At 49.6% G+C, this 20,845-nt stretch overlaps 2 protein-coding genes across 4 annotated transcripts in view; one reads left to right on the top strand and one right to left on the bottom strand.

The window, feature by feature from the left end:
• Positions 1-20,845, bottom strand: part of Tg (thyroglobulin) — a 186,685-nt gene that overhangs the window by 44,938 nt on the left and 120,902 nt on the right. The window lies entirely within an intron of this gene.
• Positions 1-20,845, top strand: part of Sla (Src like adaptor) — a 28,182-nt gene that overhangs the window by 2,251 nt on the left and 5,086 nt on the right. The window contains exons 2-6 of one of the 2 annotated variants that reach the window (XM_042699955.1): positions 7,889-7,986; positions 16,129-16,228; positions 17,314-17,400; positions 17,610-17,713; positions 19,554-19,685. In XM_042699955.1, coding sequence (XP_042555889.1) covers positions 7,926-7,986; positions 16,129-16,228; positions 17,314-17,400; positions 17,610-17,713; positions 19,554-19,685 — 484 coding nt within the window. In that variant the 5' untranslated portion in view covers positions 7,889-7,925. Of the gene's footprint in view, positions 1-7,735; positions 7,987-16,128; positions 16,229-17,313; positions 17,401-17,609; positions 17,714-19,553; positions 19,686-20,845 lie in introns of those variants that run through there. The other variant, XM_042699954.1, reaches the window with a different exon arrangement.

Genomic DNA, 20,845 nt, shown 5'->3' with positions numbered 1-20,845 from the left:
ACCCACCCACCCACCCATCCATCCATCCATCCATATATCCATATATCCATCCATATGTACATCCATAATCTATCCATCCATACATACATACATGCATTTACCCATCCATCCATCCATGCATCTACCCATTTACCCACCTACCCACCCATCCATCCCCCTTCAGTGACTATGCATTGAGGCCATACCAGGTGACCAGCTTCCTCCCTCTCTCAGCCTCCCTAGAGATTCTGAAGGAATTAAGAACATTGAGTCCAAACCACTTCCTCCCCTGAGCGCCACCAAAGGAGGGGGAGGTTCGCTCACAGGAACTCCAGTTCCAGCCTGAGCCCAGGGCCTCTAGGGCTCAGTGGCATCCTTTGTGATCAAACAGCTTTACAAAGTCACATGTCCCTTGGCACCTGGTGGCTTAGGTAGGTGCGTGCAGTAATTGGGGGAAGGGTTAACAATGAAGCTGCGTAGACTCAAAGAGCTCCAGGAGGAAGCTGGTTGTCATCAAAGGCAAATGACTACCTGAAGCGGGATCCATTGTCCTAAAGCCATGCACCTCTGCCCACCCAAGACAAAACAGTAAATGCAACACCTCTTCCAATAGTTCTAAGTCACTGGGCACAGAGGAATATGTTCCAGCACCTACAATATCATTTGTTATTATTACTCATCTTTCAGTAGGAATAGACATGTGATCTTTCCTCAGAAGGAGTTAAAGGTCACCTGTCTGGTAAAAGCCATCCTAGAACTTCCATGAAAAAGGTTATGAGTCCAGAGAGTGAGGTCAGAGGAAAATAGAGCAGCCAGCTCAGTTGCTGTAACTGAGTTCTCACATTGATCTCGGATGTGCATGTGATTCACCTACGTTACAGCTCAGCCATCCCCACTCCAGACCTTCCAAGTCACCTAACGATCAGCTTAAAGTCAATTTTGTTTTACCTTTGGGCAAGTACTGGGAATTGAGCTAAGGGTCTCTTAGGCCTCTCTTAGGCAACACTCCACCATTTGAGCTACAGTTCTCTTTTGGCTTTAGCTGATTTTGTGATTGGGTCTCAAGCCCAGTTTGTTGGTTGAAATGAGGTCTCGTTAACCTTTTGATTGGGCTGGTTTCAACCCAATAGATATTCTTTCCTTCTCTACCTCCTGAGTAGCTAGGATTATAGGCATGAGTCACCAGAGCTGGTTATGTCTATTGAATTTCAATTCCCCTGAGCCTGATACACCTGTCTACTTTCTGCTTTCTCAATGTACCTGCACTCTAGAACACCTGTGAATGAGCTCAGCATACAGAAAGAGGCCTGGAGTGCTTGTTGTGAGAAAGGACAGACTTGGCTTCATTGCCCCTAGGAGATCCAGAGGGCATCATTGGACCCTGAGTGCCTCGTTCCAAACCCTGCCTTTACCACTTAGCAGCCAGTGTTGCCCTCTCCCCTCCAAGTTCTATACATGCTCAGGTCCTGGCTGTCTCAGGATGCAAATGGAGAATAGAGAAATGTGCCCTGGTCTACCCTCTTTACAGAGAAGCAGAAAGACACCAAAGGAGGAATATGCCATGCCAAAAACCCACTCTAGTGGGTTCTAAAGATGCAGTGGGTAGAATGTAAATTTCAGGGAAAATAGGGTGAGCTCAGTAGCAGAGTCAGGCATTAGATGACTTCATAACATGAAGTCGACAACCTCTTGAGCCTGCCAGCTGGGCCTTTGGAATCAGTGTACTTGGAACGTTGCAGCTGGGATTCCCGCACAGGGGCTGCCATCGAGATCAGCGTCCCTTTTCTTCTGAAACAAATGGGTAACTTGAAGTCAGCTTCACACTTAGAATTCTCATCAGGAGAAAGGCTTAATGAAGAGTCTGTTTTCTCCAACAGCTCCTAAAGCCATCCCATGCTGGCTGGGGAGACCATTGGGTGAAGCTTTTCCACCTGTACTCTTAAAGATGTCACATTAGAAAAGCCAGAAATCAGCCATGGTGGGAAGTGATTTACACCAGAGGAATTGGCAGACGCTACAAACTGGGTGCTCTCCTCCCTTCATGAAGGGGAAATGTTTACCAGCACAAAACTGATCCACGCTGTATTCCTCCCCAACACACACACACACACACACACACACACACACACACACACACACCATGGCTCTTCTTGTATCAGTTCCTCTGGGTTTCTTTCTGGAACATCTGCTGTGCTCCTACTGGGAGAGAAGACAGAGCTGAAGTGATAGTGGCCTTCAGAACACTTACAGTCAGCGGGGGACGTCATGATTAGAATACTCAGGCCAACAGCAGAGAACCATCCCTACAGATGTTCAGCATTTCAGAGGAAGAGCAACCCAGGGAAGGCCTCCAGCAGCCTGGAGATAGGACAGGGGATCTCTTTAGAGATCTGCAGCCTACGCCCCAAGGCCCTGCCAGCTATCTGCTCTGAGTTACAGGGAGGGGGACACCCATGATGGTCTGTCATCTGCACATGCTCATTGGGCCAAATACTCACTTCCAGCTTGCTTGCTGGTGGGTGAGTAATGCTTGTGACTCATATGTATGAATAAAAAGTAAAATGACTTCTTGCTGGGAAGCATGATGTCATGAAGAAATCATACCCTTTCTGATCCCCGGCTGCCCTTCTGTTGCCACGGAAGTGTCCCTCGGCTTCCTTTTGCTCTAAAGAGCTCAAACTTCCCAAGGGCCTCCATGTGAGTAAGGCCTGCATCGCAGTCACCATGTTCCTCCCCATGTAATGCTGTCATTACTAGCCTGGGTCCAGCTCCATTGATAGTATGGTGCTCAGAGGACACTGGGTCCCACAGAGTCGAGGGCTGGCAGCTCTGTGCCCCACCACCTGGGGCCTGGGGCCTCTGTGCATGAAAAGCTGATTCAAAAAGGTGAGAGCTGGTTTTTCTTTCAATGGAGCATCCAAGCCCTATCAAGCATGGCCTTTGTCATCCATCTCTGCTTTGACAGGCCCCTACCACTCCTGCCCCTCTGTCTGACATGTCTGAGTGACAAGGACGCCGGCACCAGTGGAGAGTGGAGCCATGGGGACTTCAATACCTGCTCTTGCTAATCTTCCCTGTAAAGACCCAGTGAGCTGGGTGCCATTGAGTTTCATAGAACCATGCCTGTAATCCTAGGCCTGGAAGAGTGTAGTTTGAAGCTAGGTAGAAAGTCTATGAGACTCTATTATCCAATTTACCAGAAAAATGTCAGACGGAAGGTATGGCTCAAATGGTAGAGTGACAGCTAGGAAAACAAGTTAAGTGAGCCTGAGGCTCTGGGTTCAGACCTTGGTACTGGCAAACAAAACAAAGGAAAACCCAGCAAAGTAGATGTGGCTGCATCTATTAAGGAGAGAGGTAGAGAAAACAGTGACAGTGAAGTTTGTCTCTGCATTGGCTAGACTCAGAGCTGGCTTCTTTGTATAAAATCTCATGTGAGATGTGTTAGGGAAAGCCTAGCCTGCAGACAAAATCCCTTCCTAGATACCTAAGGCTCCTCTATCAGGTGTAAGCTTGTGGTCATGTGGGTCACAGCCAACAAGCCTGCACTGGCTGTCTCTCATAATAGACAGATTACTTACTGCGTGTGCTTGAGCAGGTTGCTTACATTCTGAGCTTTCCTTCTTGTTATAAGAAAGCTGAAGCCAGGTACCAGTGACTCGTGTCTGTAATCTACCTGCTCAGGAGGCTGAGATCAGAAGATCTCGGTTTAAAGCTGTCCTGTGCAGAAAGTCTGTGAGGCTCTGTTCTCAAATTAACCAGCAAAAGATAGATGGAAATGGAGCTGTATCTCAAGTGGTAGAATGTGTGTCTTGGGTGAAATAACTAAGGTCCAGTGCCTAGGCCCTTGGTTCAAGTCCCCAGGTTCTCCTCCTGCACCTCTGGTCATAAGTTAGGCATGGGAAGCCTGGAGTGGGCATTGACTGAGCAGTGGCCTCCTTCCGTGGGCCTCCTTGGAGCCCCGGAACCCTGGGATGGTGAGCCCCATTTTGCTACACAGGGAGGGAAATGTGGGAGAAATATGCAGCTGTACCACCCTGTGAGGAGAGCAGAGAAAGATGGGGTCACAGGGGCCCCCCGCCTGGCGTTGAGGGATGCACCTGGGGAGGCCAGGATGTGGTAGGGCTTCCCGGAAACCCTGTGAGACCTCTGCAGGGGAGGGGGCAACCGAGGCCGAGCCACTGTGCCAGCTCCTAGTGCCCCAAGTGAGGGTCAGACCTCAGGTAGTACTGGGCAAGTTGTAAGCTAATTGTGGGTGCAGGGGGTCCTGTCCTGGTGGAAGGAGTATGAGTGGGGAAAACTGAGGCAAAGAAGCCTAGTGAGATAACTGATTTAGTTCTCTCTCGGCTGCATCTGAGGGCTGGGGGCCTACACAGGGACAGGGTTTTGTTCAAGCTGGCACAGTGAGTTAGCTGTGCTCCTGTGAACTTTTAGCTGCCATTTACCAGACTCTGTTTTACAGACTGTTTGTAATTTAATCTTCAAAACAGCCTTATGGGATATTTGCATCCCAAGTCAATGGATTTGAAAGCCAGGGTTCAGAGAGGGAGAAGGATCTGGTCAGAGGACACACAGCTAATAATCCTAGAGCTGGAATCATTGCTTAGGTTTTTCTATTTGCCCTGAACCCTGCATCAAAGATCTTGTATTATTCCCCAGCTCTTAAACTTAAGTTATTCATGCACATGGAAGAAATTTGGAAAGTCTAGAAATACATAAATACTCACCTACAATACCACTCACCAACCAGAGAGAAACCTGAAGACATTGTAGAGATTTTGCTACACTAGTTTCAATGCATAGTGTTTAGAGGCTAAACTTTCATAAACTTTTGCCAGGTATAGTAGAGCATGCTTGTATAGTCTCAGCACTCGGGTGTCTGAGATAGGAAGATCTTGAATTCAAGACCAGCCTGAGCTACCTAGTCAGATCCTAACTCTAAAATGAGAGTTTCTCCCCTGCCCAGTAATTTGCAATTTAATGAGCACAGCTAGTTTTTCTTTGTTTGTTTTGCCTATGGCATTAACAGTCTGGAAAATAACATGGCAAAAGCTAAGAAACACTTCACACGGTCCCCCTCCTATTCTTGTGGCCACAGCAGACCTCCCTGTCCTCCCCCAGGGCTTCCCTTAACTGGAGCTCTGTATATATAAGCCAGTTTTAGAGCCTCTTCCGTCTCTTGCATTAATGGTTTCCCCCAAAGTTTCTAGTTTCTGAAATTTGTTTTGGTAACTTCTAAGGGTTCCTTTCTCACTGCCTCTTCCAATTGGGCAGCAAGTAGAAGGCCAGGGCTACACTGTATATCAGTCAGATCCTTCTGGTGTGGAGCCAGGGAGAACTGTTTTGAATTTACCTTTAGTCTGTAAATCAGGTTGGGACATTCCTGGCATGGTAGCCACACAAAGTTCAGACTCATGCTTGCACAGACTCATGCTTGCCTGGTTCGTGGGCTGCTGGATTTCAGGTAACACATCTAGTAGGCACCGGGGTTTCTCCCCCAGTGACATCATTCACCTACACCATAGTTTTCTGATCAGAGCCCTCCCAGAGGAGGACTCAATAATGGTGTAATGACCAAGACAAAGAGCACAGGACCTGAAGTCAGGAGCTGCAGGTTTCTAGCTCCAGACAGTGGGCAGGTGAACTAATTCCAATCCAATACATTAAAGCAAAAGCGAAGAGTCTACCTATGGGATGCTGGGAGAGCAATGTAGAAGACCTGGTACATTACCTGCCTTCCCCCAGTCCCAAAGAATAGAATGACAAGGTCTGCATTCTGTCCAATGGGACTTCATAAAAAATTATGATGGTTCTTTTCTCTTATTAATAATTTTCAAAGAGCCACGAGTCTTGATTGCTAGACTGGAGAGGGGTGCAAAGACTCCCTCTCTGGGGAGCATCTTTCCCACTCATCTCATTTTCCAGATGGGAAACTGAGGCCCAAGGTCACACAGAGAAAATAGCATTGCTCCAAAGACTGGTGGGAAAACATGGTGCCTAGCGACGACGCAGTCCTTTGACTTGGAAACCTAAGAGCTGCCCCTCAAAGACAAGGGAAAAGGAAATCAAGAATGCATAGAGCCAGTGTTAATTAACTCATTTCTCTTTTGCCCTTTTATTATTGTTCCTGGAAGCAATTATGTCTCTTACACTTTCTCTCCCATCTCCAGCCGCCGCATAAAACTGTCATGGATTAAATCAAATTGCTCAGCCTTTCATTAGGAAGACACTGGTGGTGGTCCTCAGGGGCATTTTCACTCTTTTCAGATAAAACCCTTTCTTTTTCTGATGAGTTAACTCCTTCCTGGAGGCTCTAAGAGGCAGGCAGCGAGCAAACAGCTAAGGGGACACCGAGACCTGTCCCTAATTCTGTGGTCTCATTGCCCTGCACAACCATCCTCTCCTGGAGAGTGAACCCCAAGGGCTTGCAAGATGGAAGAGGGAATAGTACCACAGGGCCTGTGGAAAGGTGAGGCAGGAGAAGAGCAGGCGTGGAGCGGGAGCTGAGTTCACCCTCCTGGGGGTCTCAGAACCCTAGGTTTCTTCTTGTTACTGGGAAGATTTCAGCAGGGGCCTGCAGCTAGGAAGTATCTCAGAAGAGAGGACGGGGTGGGAGGAAGATGGTCCGGAGGGAGGTGGGACTATCAGTAGATGCTGAATGACGTGTGCTGCCACAGGCATTCAAGGGCACCAAAGGGCACTGTGGCTGGAACCATGCGAGGCTGCACGGTGAAATGGGGAAGGTGGGGGGGAGGCCAGGCTAGCACTTGTGCTGTTTTGGGGGTTGCCTTCGCACACTGAAGCCTCTCTCGAAACATCCAAGAGACTCACTGACGTGTATCTGGAGGGAGGTTGAAGACTGGAAAGAAAAACTTATTCATCATCTTCTGTCCTCCTCGGATGATAGTTTCCCTATGGCTCTGCTCTGCAACCTCTGGTCCCTTTGTAAAATATTTGTGTGAGGGTTTTAGGGTTGGACATTTGCCACGAAGGACAAATCAGGAAATAGACTAGCATGATGACAACTAGCAGCACATTTGATGCCAGGCCATATTCTAAGTGTTTTCACTGCTCTGCCTTAAGCTACCTCTGTAGTGGCTCATAGCTACTTGATTATCTCCTAAGACAGGCAGAGAGAGGTTAGCAACTTCCCATAGGTCATCTGGCTTTATAAATTCCCACTTGCCTGAGCTCCAGAGAGAGAAGCCATGGGGGAAAATTGGAAAGTAAATATCAGTGGTTCACGCTCCAGCTGCCCCTTTTTTCCTTCCATGTGACTTGGGACAAGTTGCTTACTTTCTCTGAGACTCAGTTTCCCTCCCTGCAAACTGGGCACAAAGAGATGTGATCACACTCGACTACATGCTCTCAGTAAAAAGTGTTTCATCAAGCTGTCCTTTTTGGGCCTCTGGGAACCCAGGTTGGAAGATTCCCACCGACAAGAAAAATGTGGAACCAGAAGGTGCCATTTTCTTACTACTTCACGTTGTAAAGCCACAAAGCTCCTAAGTTCTGGATGCCCCGAGTTCTCTGGGCTGAGGAGCTGAGGGCCAGGGGTTGTAGATGGCCAGGGGTTGTGGGTCTTGGTTTTTGGGGTGCATGGGGCAAGCCGGCTTAGCCTCTCACACAAACTGCCTGCTCTCCTCAGTGACAGTGAGGAATGGAAACTTTTGTCACCAACAGCACTTGCTTGCGACTTCCCTCTCTGTGGTTTTTCTCTGCCAATCCCTTGATAAAAGTAGTCGAGCAGCGCACATGTAACAACACTCACAAGCCATATCCTCACATGAAAACAGCCGCCTGGCAGGGCAGAAGGAGAATGGTGTACAATGTGCTTTAAACTGGGTCACTCTCCGCTCAGAAGGCTCAGGGTGCGCTTGACTGTACCTGTGTGTCTCTTGTGCTGTAGGCTTCACACATCTCCAACAGCTCCAGGAGATACAGAAATGGGGAACAGCATGAAATCCACCCCTGTGCCCCCTGAGAGGCCTCTGCCCAGCACAGATGGTAAGTCTGACTTCTTAAGCAAGATGTTTTACTCTGTCCCTGGAAGCCCATGTGAAAGACTAGCAATAGTGGACATTATTATCTGGGGCAATAGGATAACAGTACAGTACTTGTCTCTCACGTTGTCTGTGGTTCAGATATTTCAAGTCGAAAGAGCTGGGTACTTGGAAATAGTTCTAAATAGTTGACATTTTTCAGGTTGATCTCTGAACTCAGCTAGTTGAATCTACTTACCTTGTAGGTGGGGGAAAACTGAGGCCTGTCAGGAGAATGGAGTTCATGCTATTTCAGCCGTATTTCTGACCAAGACTTCTAATTCTGAAAACTAGACTCTTGCTCATTGTCCCCCACCAGCTCAGGACAAATACATGAGTTCTGCTGGAGTTTGGCCAGCGCCAATCTTTCAGGGGCAGAGCTGGGCACTGTACCCCTGGTCCTGCTTAAACACAAAGGACACTGTAGTAAGGTGCTCAGTACTTCTGGGGAGAACCTGGGGTTGCAAGTTAACCAAGATGGCAGCAGTTTAGCCCTGCAGAAAGAAGCCAAGTTGGGCCAGACTCCTAAAGCCACAAAGTCCTCCAGTCACTGACCCGAGATGTGGAGGAACTATCAGCCAACAGGAGGCAAAGGCTGATGTGCTCTGAGGTCAGCAGCGCTGACCTTTCGAATACACTTTTCTTGATTTCTTGTGTTTGGGGGGAGGGAGGGTGTAGGTCCCCTGAGAGCTTGGGAAGGGTGCCTCAGGGAGGCCAGGTGTCCACAGGGCGAGTCTGGGGGTGACCTGCTTCCCACCCTGAGTCATATCACCTGGGGCATGGTGACCCTTTCCCAGCAGAGGTGACCAAGCCTGTTTGTCTTGTCCCCGGTACCCTGCCTTGGTAGAGGTCACAGAGCAAGGATGGCCACCCTGTCCTGCCCTGTCCTGCTATTGGCTACTTCTCTTTCTATGACTCCTGTGGCTCTTTGGCAAGGAAGGCTTCTTACTTCCTCCAAAATGGAACCACTTAGCTGCCCAAATTACACAGTCGGATGGTCTTGTCGACGCCCCTACTGAGCATGAGAGCGCCCTGTCTCCCACATCCTCCCGAGTCTCATGCAGGGCACTGCTCATGGCTTTCAGTTTTCCAGCCTCATATCTCTCTTCTCCAAACCAAATGGAGAAAAGCACAAAGCACATCCCCAGGGCCAGGAAATGAGGAAGGGAGGACAGAGGAACTGTCCTGCGGAAGGGGCCTCCCATGAACTGCTTGGCCACTGTGCCCCGATGCAGAGCGGCCCCGCTGGGCCCCTTCCTGCCATCCCAGGCTGATTCAGGTCACAGCCTCTTGCTCAGGTCACTACGACTACTGGGAAGCTGGCTGTACAGTGCCTAGAGGACCAGCCATCTCAGGAGAGACCCTGTTTAAAGTTGTGGCCTTTCAACCAGTCACAGAAGGGGCTACACACTTGAGCGAGCCCCATGAAAACATCAGCCTCTAAGGACTTGCTCATTTACCTTTCTTTTTCCAAATGCAAATTGCCACAAAGTAAGTTTTTCTTTTTCCACTGTGTGGGTGGGAGGTCGAGGGGTCTTCCCCTCCGCCCCTGGAGGGAGAATTCCCCAGGTCACACCGCTCTGTGAGCCAGGCAGCCACATCAAGCACTGGCGGCTGCTTTTGTACCCCCGGCCCTGCAAAGCTCCCCTTCTCATCCATCCTAACTTCACTTCCTCTTTCTCCTGACATCTATTGAGACATAAGGGAGAAGGTGATGCTAGCACTCCAATCTGCAGGGTGCCAGGGGAGAGCATTCTTCAGGGAAGTAGCTTCTATATGAGCATGCTCATCCGAGGTGTCTCCACCCACACACAGTGCCCTGGACTCCCTGTTTCAGGCCCGCCTGTAACACCAGCACTCTCTGACATCAGCCCCCAGTGACCAAGTGTTCAAGGCACTAAAGCCTAAGGCCCTGCCCGAAGAACAGCAGAGGCCAACCTAGGGACTCAAGGAAAATACTTCAGACCTTTGGGGAGACTCTGAATACCTTGGGATGTGGCTTCGCAAGTCTATGTTCTCCTAAACTAAGCTTTCTAGAACATTCTTCACCAGGCCAGTTCCCAGCAAGTCATGCAACTAAACCTCTGTGGCAGTCCTTGATAGGAGTACTGCAGGTTCCAGAGGCAAAGGCCCAGGCTGAGCCCCTGGTCATGTCCCTTGGAGGCCATGTGACCTTAGGGAAGTTGCTCGCCTTCCATAGAGAACTTGGTGGAGAGCTGTCTTTGCCACAGCAGAGCCCAGAGCAGTGAACTGGCAGTGAGGTGGGAAGTCGGAACACTCTCTTGGGGTCAGCTGCCCACACTGTCAGTCCATACTTGCTTCCAAAGGGTCCCAGGCAGTCAACATCCTCTGCCACTGAGCTACTTCAGACGCCTCCTCTGGGCTGGTGACAGGCGTACAGAACAGATGAAGAGCCAGGCCCTCCCAGCAAAGGGGGAAGGGGCGTGTTTTCCACCCCCATCACTCAGTTATTGTGCTGTGATCTTTCCCCTTCTTTGTCTCTTCCCCTCATGTCACTCGGCTCCGCAGGGAGACATCAGCTCACAGGTGATCATGCAAGCCAAATGTGCCAGGGTAGGCATCATCATGGCTGCTCATGGAAAAAGGGGTAGAGTGGAAGAAGACCCAAATATCCAAACCCACCTTGGAACTTCTTATTTTTCAGTGGTGTTCTTCAAACCACCCACATCTGATCAAGCACTACCCTACACCTACTAGTCAGACGCCACGATGGTGGGCTGAGCATGAGCAATAGCACTTAGCTGTATTTCTTACCAGCCAACCATGAACCCCTGAGAGATGGTGAACCACAGGCCAGTTTCTAGATTTGTTGCCACTCATCACAGCTAGGGGTGGGAAGGGAGTTCACAGCAGAGCTCTCTGTTTCAGGTTGTACAGTAGGAATTGTTATGGAGTGGCTGGGTGCTTATGGGTGCTTGTCAGATAGCATTCCAAGTGGTTTATACGTATGAATGTATGACTGACACATGCAGGTGTGTAACATATTTGCATGTTACATGCAGATTGCATACTACACGTGAATTTACACAGAGAAACTATTACTTTTCACAACACCCCATTAAGGGATTATTATTACCACTCCAAAGTTCACTTAAGGAAACAGGCCATGCAGCTCAGAAGAGGCCAAGGAGCCTGAGTCTAGCATCTATCTTTTTTACTACCTCAATTTATACAGAGTAGAGCAGCTTTCAAGAGGTTTGGAAGCTCAGAGAGAGGCTGTTCTATCTCAAGCTGGGACAGCCCGTCTGGCCACAAGATTCAATGACACAGATATTTGCCTCTAGGTGAACCCATAAGCAAGCCTCCCATACGAAATGTTGGACTAGATTCCTACTTCTACTAATTCTCACTCACCCACTGCTGGCACAGAGGCTGGTTTCAGGGCGGAACAGCCAATTTCCATTTAGTGAAAATCATAACACAACCAACCCATCAGATTCATGATCTCGCCTAGCTTACAGCAGGACAGATTTTAAAGTTAATATTAAGAGACACATCATTGGTCACCAGTGTTCTAGGTGAGTCTTGACTGTGACAAAAGAAGTTATCTGTTTGGGCATCATTGGCTGGTCACTAACGCTCTCTGAAAAGCTGCACCTCAACTGTCCTGCTGCTGCTGCTAGGGAATGGTAATGGGAAGGAAAGAGGAGGATGGGAAAACGGTGCCCAAGCAGGATACACTCTGAAACTCTGAGGCCTGCAGGCTGCCTCCCTTCTGCTCTGCATTCTGCCAGCTTTGCACACAGAGGTCAACTCTGCTGACCTCTCATGGCCTCAGGGTTGATCTAGCTCCACGTTTCCCACTAACTTGGGAGCTCCCTAGACTACTGGGTCTCACTTCCAAGGCCTCAGTGAAATCTTTCATATATGGATGAAGACCCTCAGACCCCTGTGGCAGATTGGAGGTCCTTTTACCAAGCCAGACTACCAGACTATGGACTCCATCTGATTGGCTCTGTGTGTGTATGTGTGTGTATGTGTGTGTGTGTGTTGTACAATATTTACTGTACTACACATATGAGAACATCAAACCGGAAGTGGCAATCTCTAGGCCTTTCAACCCTGCTCCCACCCTGTGTGGGGGCATCTTTCCTCATTTTGAAGGCACCCTTGGAGTGGGCCTTTGTTTAGGTCTGTGAGGATCAGGTGTTGATGGGGACAGCCCGGAAACAGAGCAAGTGAGAACTGTGTGCCTCAGTGAAGTGACCCCAGGCATTGAAGTCCTCACATTGAAGTCCTCTTGACCATGTCACTAAGTTTTTCTCTGGCTTTGGCCTTCACTGTTCAGATAAGAATCCGCATTCTGGCAGAACTGGAAGAGCTAGGTAGGGAACTGGAAGGCATTAATGACTAGTTTCCTACCCAGGTATCAATGACAGTGACTCGAATGCTTTCAGCTTTGAGAAACAATTACACTCTTCTCAAGAAGAGAATACTAGAAAAAGTCGTCCGTCCTTGACAAATATCTGTGGCCAGGAAGTTTGCCTGGGCTTCATCGTGTCCTGGATCACTTGCTGCTTTACACTTTTCTGCATTCTGCTTACCCCGCCTCATTGCCGAGTTGCACTCTCAGCAAATACTTGATGTCTTGATTTTGTTTTCTGTGCTCATCAAAGGGATTTGTGTTTAGAGGACAAGAAGATCACACAGTATATTCATATCTGCTCACCTAGATAGTCATCAAGTTGGGAACATGCAGCTGGGATGGGCTGTGGGTTATATAATACTTAAACCCAGTTTGGGAAATGGTGCTGGCTGCCAGTCACCGAGGCCAGACATATACATCACGATGACGCATGAATCCATCACATGAGGCAGAACTTGAACAGTTAAAAATAAATCTTTCCCCAAACTGTAGAGCTAGTAAGTGGTAGAGGCGGATTTAAGTCAGGCCTGATTAGTTTTAAAGCCAGATCTCTTCCAGTAAAGTCTTTCTGAAAATTTTCTCTGGATTTCTCTCATGCGGGGCTCGTATCTCTTTGTTATTTGCTTCCTTCTCTCAAATCTGCGATCATCTTCTCTCTGCCCTTAGCAGAGTTCTCTCCCTCTGCTTCATTTAGGCATCGGGTTTGATTCAAGTGCTCAGCTCCCCACAAGCCCAGGGGGCTCTGGGAATATGGGGGTGATGAAGTACTTGAGCTTGAGCAAATGGAAATACCTGCCTGGCATTTGTTTCCCTGTAGGGACCAAAGCTCAGAAGGGATGGGAATGGAGCTGGCACCTGAGCTTGTCACAAAGCTGCAATGGGCTGCAGTAATAATTTTCCAGTGATTTGTCTGCTTTCCTAATGCTGGTGGTAGGGTGCAGAGAGCCACCAGACCTGTAGATAAAGGCACCTTACCGGTAGTTTTGGTGAAGCTTAGCTATTCTTGATATAAACACACCATGGAAATTCCACCGGAAGTTCACAGTATTACCACGAAACTGAAACTCTAGCCCAATCGCTTCCATTCCCCCACTGGAACACTTGTTTCTACAGCGGGATGCCACTTCTGTTTCTGCTTCTGTTAGTTAGCTTTCCAACAGCACAGATGATAGCAGTTCTGCTCTGTTTCAGTCTTAACGTTCAACCAGACACCAAACTACAACCCCTACATAGACACAGACTGATCTAAGGCCCTTGTCTTGGCACAGGAAACACATTCTGTGCCTCTCATCTCTGCCCTTCTTTCTTGTCAGGGGTTCTGGGACACCTCCCTTATGTCTAGACCAGCCAAAACCAAGCCCAGAGTCACTCTGGGACAGGGACAGCTGCACCTTGCGTTCCAGAGCCTCCAACCAGGACAGGTTCAGGGCTGGGCTCAGACTGAAGACATGATGACATGTGCTCTGCCTTTTGGGACCCCACAGCAAGGTGGGGAGATGACAGCCCCCTGAGGGTCATACACATGCGACAATTCAAGTCTGGGATATTTGCTTCCAGAGTATGAACAGCATAGTAGAGAGCTGAGCCTCTTCCAGGCGGCCGGACCTGAGCTTGTGGGGAGGCAGGGGGAGAACATGGGTGGAACATTCTCATCAGGGGCTCTGAAGGCTAAAAGGCAGCTGGGTTGATGAGTAAATGTCGCTTTTCACTGGGGCCATTGGACCAGGAAGAGTCTAGACATCCTCCTCAGCCTAGGTCCAGGATGGGAAGGGTGGTTCGTGCCCATTGCTGCATGGCCCACCTGGGCAGCTGGGCAGAATTGCCAGAAAGCTGAGAAACCATGGAAGCTCTGGCCCCTCCTAGGGTCTGCACCTCATTTGGCATGCACCACTTCGTGTTCTTTTTCTAAAACGGATCTAAATTTGCATCAGCTCAACATACCACCAGATCTCCCCTCCTTAGAACTCAGGTCTTCTGACTCCAGAATCCATACATTAGTGCTGCTTCTAATCATTGGACTATCCACGGAGTTTCTCTTTTAATGCAGTGAGGTAGAGTGAGGGAAGATCTCGGTCCACATAGGCATACAAACAGGCTCAGGGAAGGTGCACAGTTGGACAGGCCAGCGACCTTGCCAGGCTGGTCCGTCTGTGGTCTTGGTGCTGCTTTCCTCAGACCCCTGGCTCTTCTCCAGGATGTGTAAGGATGCCAAAGGTCACTCGGTTTCTACCCCATATCTTAGATTTACATAGTTTCCCCTCGTGAGCACCACATTTGAGTGTGCTCTGATAACTTGTTCCTGATTTACTTGCCAACTGATAACCAAGCCCTTTACCCCAAACCCATTCATCGCCCTCACTCATCCTGGAGCTCAATGTGTCCGTACAGCCTGCTTCAGAGACTTGTTGTATATAGGACACAGGAGCTGTAAGAGACTGGCTGGAGTCTCAGCAGGGAATGTCTTTGGACAGAAAAGGGCTCTGCCTGCCTGCCTGAGTGCTGGGAGTTTATCAGTTCGTGGGCAGGCATAGGTCAGCATATGCCCTGACCACCACGTGAGCTCTAGAACATGGGCTCCATGGGAGCAGGGGGCACCAGCTTGCTCACTGTGCTGGGCTCAGGGTAAAGGATCGGCTACCAGAACTGTGAGCTCAGTTCCTGAGGCAGCAGGTAGAGCCATAACAGAACAACGATCACACCCGCTGCTTTGTAAGACGTTATTTCCTCCAAACACACGCAGATATTACTCTTATCTGATGCACGGAAATTACGGTAAATCACGAAGGATGTAAAGCAGATACCATCTAGTGTCAAAGGGGAAATTCATGCTGTATCATTTTCTCTCCAGTGTAAGCCATCACTCACATAAACCAAACAGGATTCCTTTCTTCCCCAAAGTCCACTGAAGTGACTTTCGACATACACACAATGAAAAGTACTTAACTTTGCTTCTCTCCCACCCCACACAACCAATAAAAGTCCCCGTGGAATACATTCCCAGCCTGGTGCCCACTCTCTACAAGAAAGAGTGTCTGTGTATTTATGTATTTATGCCAGTTCTGGGGCTTGAACTCAGGGGCTGGATACTGTCACTGGGCTTCTGCTCAAGGCTAATGCTCTGCCACCTGAGCCACAGTTTTTTGGATGTTTAACTGGAAATAAGAGTCCCATGGACTTTCCTGCCTGTGCTGTGCCAACCCTCCATCCTCAGATCTCAGCCTGCTGAACAGCTAGAATTCTAGGTGCGAGCCCGAACTTATTTTTAACCTCAAAGTTTGAGATTCTTTGGCCTAATCCTAACCTCTAAATGATGTGGAGGTAGGGCCACCGGCTAGGAGAGGACACAAGGCCAGGCAGATTCTATGGTGCCTGTCATTCCTGAGATGGTGTCATGCATCCACGGTCATCTCATCTCAGAAGGACCCTGGAACCAGGTTTTAGCCCCCATTTGAAAGAAGGAGAGACTGAGGCTTGTAGATACAAGGCAGGCCCTGAGGCCAGATTGTGTGACTTCTATTCGTGGGTCTCTGGATCCCCATTTCTCAATTAGAGCATCAGGTCCCAGGCAGGCCTGCGAATGGGAGGTATAGCCTGTTCTTGGGTTCTTTGGGCTCCCTCCCTGCCTACTCAGGGCAGGTGCCTGAGACTTCCCAGGACCTCGTGGCACCCCATCTGCCTCTCTGTTCCCGGTGATCAAGACCCACCTTCTTTGCTTCCCAGGGCTGGAAAGCGACTTCCTGGCTGTGCTGAGTGACTACCCATCTCCTGACATCAGCCCCCCAATATTCCATCGGGGAGAAAAACTACGTGTGATTTCTGAGTGAGTGTGCTTTTCAAAACTTTCATACACTTCAAGACAGGAAATCCTTAGCTTTAGGTGGGAGTCCTTCGATGTTTAGCTGGCCCTACCATGAGGTAAGAAATTTAGCCCCTACTGTGACTCCTCACCCTTAATGCTGCCAGAACGATTAGACCTCCACTGGCACCTTATTGCCTGCCAGATGAAAGTTAAATAAGTAAGTTGGGTTTTGAGACCCTTTATGACCCCAATTCGGCTTCTTGCCCTGCCTCCTACAACACATCATGCTGTGTGTGGAATATTATATACCAAGGAAAGCTGAAAAGATGTCTGGGTTTAAAAATGCTTCTGATGGGGCTGGGAAGTTGGCTTAGTGGTAGAGTGCTTACCTCGCAAGCATGAGGCCCTGGATTCGATTCCTCAGCACCACATAAGCAGAAAAAAAGCCAGAACTGGCACTGTGGCTCAAGTGGTAGGCACTAGCCTTGAGCTGAAGAGCTGAGGGACAGCACCCAGGCCCAGAGTTCAGGCCCCATGATCAACTAAAAAAAATGCTTCTGATGATAGGGAGTATCATCTTCTGTTCCTGCTTCTCTTCAGTTGGATTCCAAAGACTTTATGGAAAGAAACAGGGCTCTGAGTCCCTCATATGAATCCTTACTGACATGAGTACCATCTTTGGTTTATACTTCAGAGTATAAAGAGAGACCGAAGCCAGTTATTTTTAGGAGCCTCTGACTGTAAGCATCAGTTGAAGACATCAGCTGCTGGCACAGGAAGGAGGGCACTGCCAGCGTACGGGGAGGTCCCCAAGGTAGCTTGCAATGCAGTGTCTATTGAACACACACGCTTTAAAAATCATATTAAGTGAAGTAAGCCAGACCCAAAGAAACATAGGTCCCATGGTTTCCCTTATTTGCGATAACTCCTCTGTACAGCATCTTTCCAATAAAATAATATTTAAAAATTCAACTTAAAAATGAAACCCCAACCTGGCCAATCATAGATCTTGAAAAAGTAATATCTCATCTACGGTGGGTAAAATCATTTCTCCCTGGTCCTGCTATTTACCTCCTTACCTGTTCCTGTGTATTTTGTTCTGACAGCGAAGGGGGATGGTGGAAAGCTATTTCTCTGAGCACTGGCCGGGAGAGTTATATTCCTGGAATATGTGTGGCCAGAGTCTACCACGGGTGAGTACGTTTCTCCAGTAGCATCATTCATCGTCTTTAGGTGGGTGACTCAAGATGGTATTGTCCACGGGGGAGGAGGGGCTGGGTGGATCAGCAGCACTGCTAACCCAGCTCTGGCCATCAGAAATGATGAGACCCCGGCAAATTCTGTCCATCCTCTGGGACATGACTTCCCCAGGAGTAAGAGGTCCTTTTCCTGTCCTTCCCAGCTGGCTGTTTGAAGGGCTGGGCAGGGACAAGGCAGAGGAGCTGCTGCAGCTGCCAGACACGAAGATGGGCTCCTTCATGATCAGAGAGAGCGAGACCAAGAAAGGTGAGCAGGCCCTCGACCTCACGGGCAGGTCTGAGCTCCACTCCCCCTTCTGGATGAGCACAAATGGATCTGCCCAGTCAGCTCCTGCAGCCAAGGCCCTATATGTAAGCAAGAGGCCTACCAACAGGGAGTAAAGCTGGCTGGGCACTGCCATCAGCTCGGCCTGCCACAGCCTCCCCTTGACTCTTGTGGGAGCATTTCCCATTCTGTGGTCCCTGCCATGCACAAAGCTGTACCACCACGGAAGTGACAGAGCTTAGAGAATGAGGCCGAATCCAGGTCAGAGCTCACAGGCTCACTGTGAGCCATACCCGTGTGACTTCCTGTGCCACAGAGCACAAAACACGCTGTCCTTTCTGTGGTTGAAGGCCAGGGTCCCAAAGTCTAGTTTCAGCAGTTCTACAACTACCTCCCCTCTCTGATGCCCAGGTTCCCTTAGTTATAGCTCAGGACTCACCATAGGTAAGTGCTTAGCATGGTGCATGGAGTGTAGTCCAGGCTTCAAGTCACAGGAACAAAACATTCAACAGCTCCAGCTCTCCTCACCAAAGAGTCATTCTAATAACTTTTGACACAGGAAAGCATTCAGGTTGTCAGCCTGCTTTTTGCCCACTTGCTGTCAGAGAATGGAAAACAGCATCTAGGATTTCACAGGTACCTCAGCAAGAACTGGAACCATCACTAGCCTGGCTGGTGGAGAAGCAAGCCTGTGGGGCCTGACTCAGAATGCTAGAACAAATGTTTGCCCCAAATCTTGAATGTGCTGGAGGAAAGCAAGATACAAGCAGAATCACAATGCCTTCTACATGTCTTAAGGGTCTCCTGATGGGGGCCACCCAGGCTCACAGCCTCCTAGGCTGGCCTGGCCAAGAAGGGGAGGCCTACACAGAGGTACAACTCATCGAAAAATGCCCGTGTCCCAGGTCTGATTTGTGTGTAGGCTCTGTCTTGGCCCCTGGATATGCAAAGTCCTGATGAGTTTCCACTTGCACCTAGACACGAGGAGAAGTCACACAGTGGGTAGTTCCGCACAGCTGGGTCCACAGGCTGCTTGGGATGGGCCGGAGGCCACACCCCGGGCTGCTGTCCCCAAGTGATGCGTCCCAGAAGTGAAAGCACATCACAAGCTCTGAGGCTCTGTGTCTCCACCCGTACATCACCTGGGGACCGTCGGTCCCCAGCTCTCTGAGAATGAGTGGAGGTGTTTCCTGACGTGCCTCCATCTCTGCTAGATACGGATGGGCAGCACAGAGCTGGGGGAGGTGCCGTCACCTCGCAGCACCTTGGGGACATGCAGTACAAGCTCCTAACTGCCACTCACACCACATTTCTGAGAAAACCAAGCTTAAGGTCACAGCGAGCAGGGACCAGGAGAGAAGGAACAACCTGAGCTCCCCCAGTGTGTCTTGTGGTAGCACTTTAGGGCGGAGAATCAGGGGGGAAAGCAGCAATTCCCACATCTCAGCAAACTCCCAGGAAAGATTCACAGGCTGCGGAGCCTGGATCAGCAGGTGACCGCCAGGCTACAAACCACTAAGCAACATCTGGAGCCAGAGAGATGTGGGAGCACTCCAAATGTTCACCTCAACAGCAAGAGGACCAGGCCTGGGTGCCAGGAATGGCTGTACTGCGGATTGAGGGGGTTGGTATGGGAGCACCGCGAGGGCTCTACAAAGAAGCAGCAGCTAAGGGAATAGTCAGTGCTGGAGGTGATGAGTGTTGGTATACTGGCAGTGTCCCTAGGTGAGCAGCTCTCTGCCCTGGTGGACGGGAGCTGCTCTGTTGGTCACCCTTGGGTGGGGACACGTGGATGCCACTAATGGGTCCTTGCCTCCCATAGGTTTCTATTCGCTGTCGGTGAAGCACAGGCAGGTGAGACACTACCGTATCTTCCGTCTGCCCAACAACTGGTACTACATCTCCCCGCGGCTCACCTTCCAGTGCCTGGAGGACCTGGTGAGCCACTATTCTGGTAAGGCACAGGGGTCTCTGTCCTCTGCATGCTCACAAAGGGTCTAGGCCAAGGTGTGGGTCTCACAGACTTGTCCACGTGTCTGTTGAGAGTGAATTTCAGGCCAAGAGTAGCTGTGAGTACAGTGTAGAAATCACAAGGCACAGAACCTCAGGCTCACCCTCTCTGTAAATAAAGGCATGCCCAAAGGCATAAACACAGGTAAGGCGCCCCTCAGCAAGGCAGAGTCACACTTCCAGGGCTTTGTCCTGAACGTTGACTAATTTCCCTTTTTCTGCTTGTCAACGTTCTCTTCAGCTTTGAGGGCCAACAGCATCCCGCCTAGTGTGTGATACAGCCCTAGGAGTTGGTATTGGACTCTACCCTCTCCATTCCCTGTCGAGGTGCGCCTCTCCCCCATGCCTTGGTTGTAGTGCCATGTGGCCTGGTTAACTATGAGCAAGACTGTGTTTACCAAGGAGCTCCTGAAGACTAGGGATTGTGTTATATCCACGTGTGCGCCCTTACCGTACCTTCATTTGCACACGTTTTCTGGGCCCAGGAGACAGTCCCGATTTTCTCAGGCTGATCTGGATGGAGAGCAGCCCCCAACATGATTTTGGTAGAGTACGACACATGGAGAGTCAGAGGGAGAGTATTTAGATAGGCCATGAAAGCCCTGAACTTGCTCAGGAGGTGGATTTCTACCTCACAGACAGGGGGGAGATTGAAAACACAGCTCCACCCTCCCTACCATGTTTATATTCTGCCTGCTCATGGTGGCTGGCCTTGCTGGACTATTCAGCTCTTTGTGTCTCCTTTCCCATCCAGTGCCGATACCAGCTGCAGCTACTTGCTGGGGCGTGGGGCTAGATGGTAGAAGGTGCTGAGGAATGGGCTGGCACCTGACCTAGAGCAGCTGACCTTCCTCTTCTCTTCCTATGCCTTACTAGAGGGAGGATGGGACAGTACCTCACACTGGGTTAGCCTCTTCCCCCTTAATGGGTTCAGGATTTCAGGTGCTGAACTTTGCACCTATGGGAAACCTTGCTAGTATTCTTTAGGTTTTGGAGTCTTGTAATGAAGAAGCAAAGGAGCCCTTTGGCATAACACCTCTGAGCAATAAGAAACAGCAGATGTGAAGGAGCAAGGGCTTCTGGGAGAGGCCTAGGCTATGGGAG

This window comes from Dipodomys spectabilis, unplaced genomic scaffold, assembly GCF_019054845.1.
Source record: "Dipodomys spectabilis isolate Male_0828 unplaced genomic scaffold, ASM1905484v1 ptg000264l, whole genome shotgun sequence".
Lineage (NCBI taxonomy): Eukaryota > Metazoa > Chordata > Mammalia > Rodentia > Heteromyidae > Dipodomys > Dipodomys spectabilis.
The sequence above is the reverse complement of the archived record's forward strand: the minus strand, read 5'-3'. Positions and strand labels throughout refer to the sequence as shown.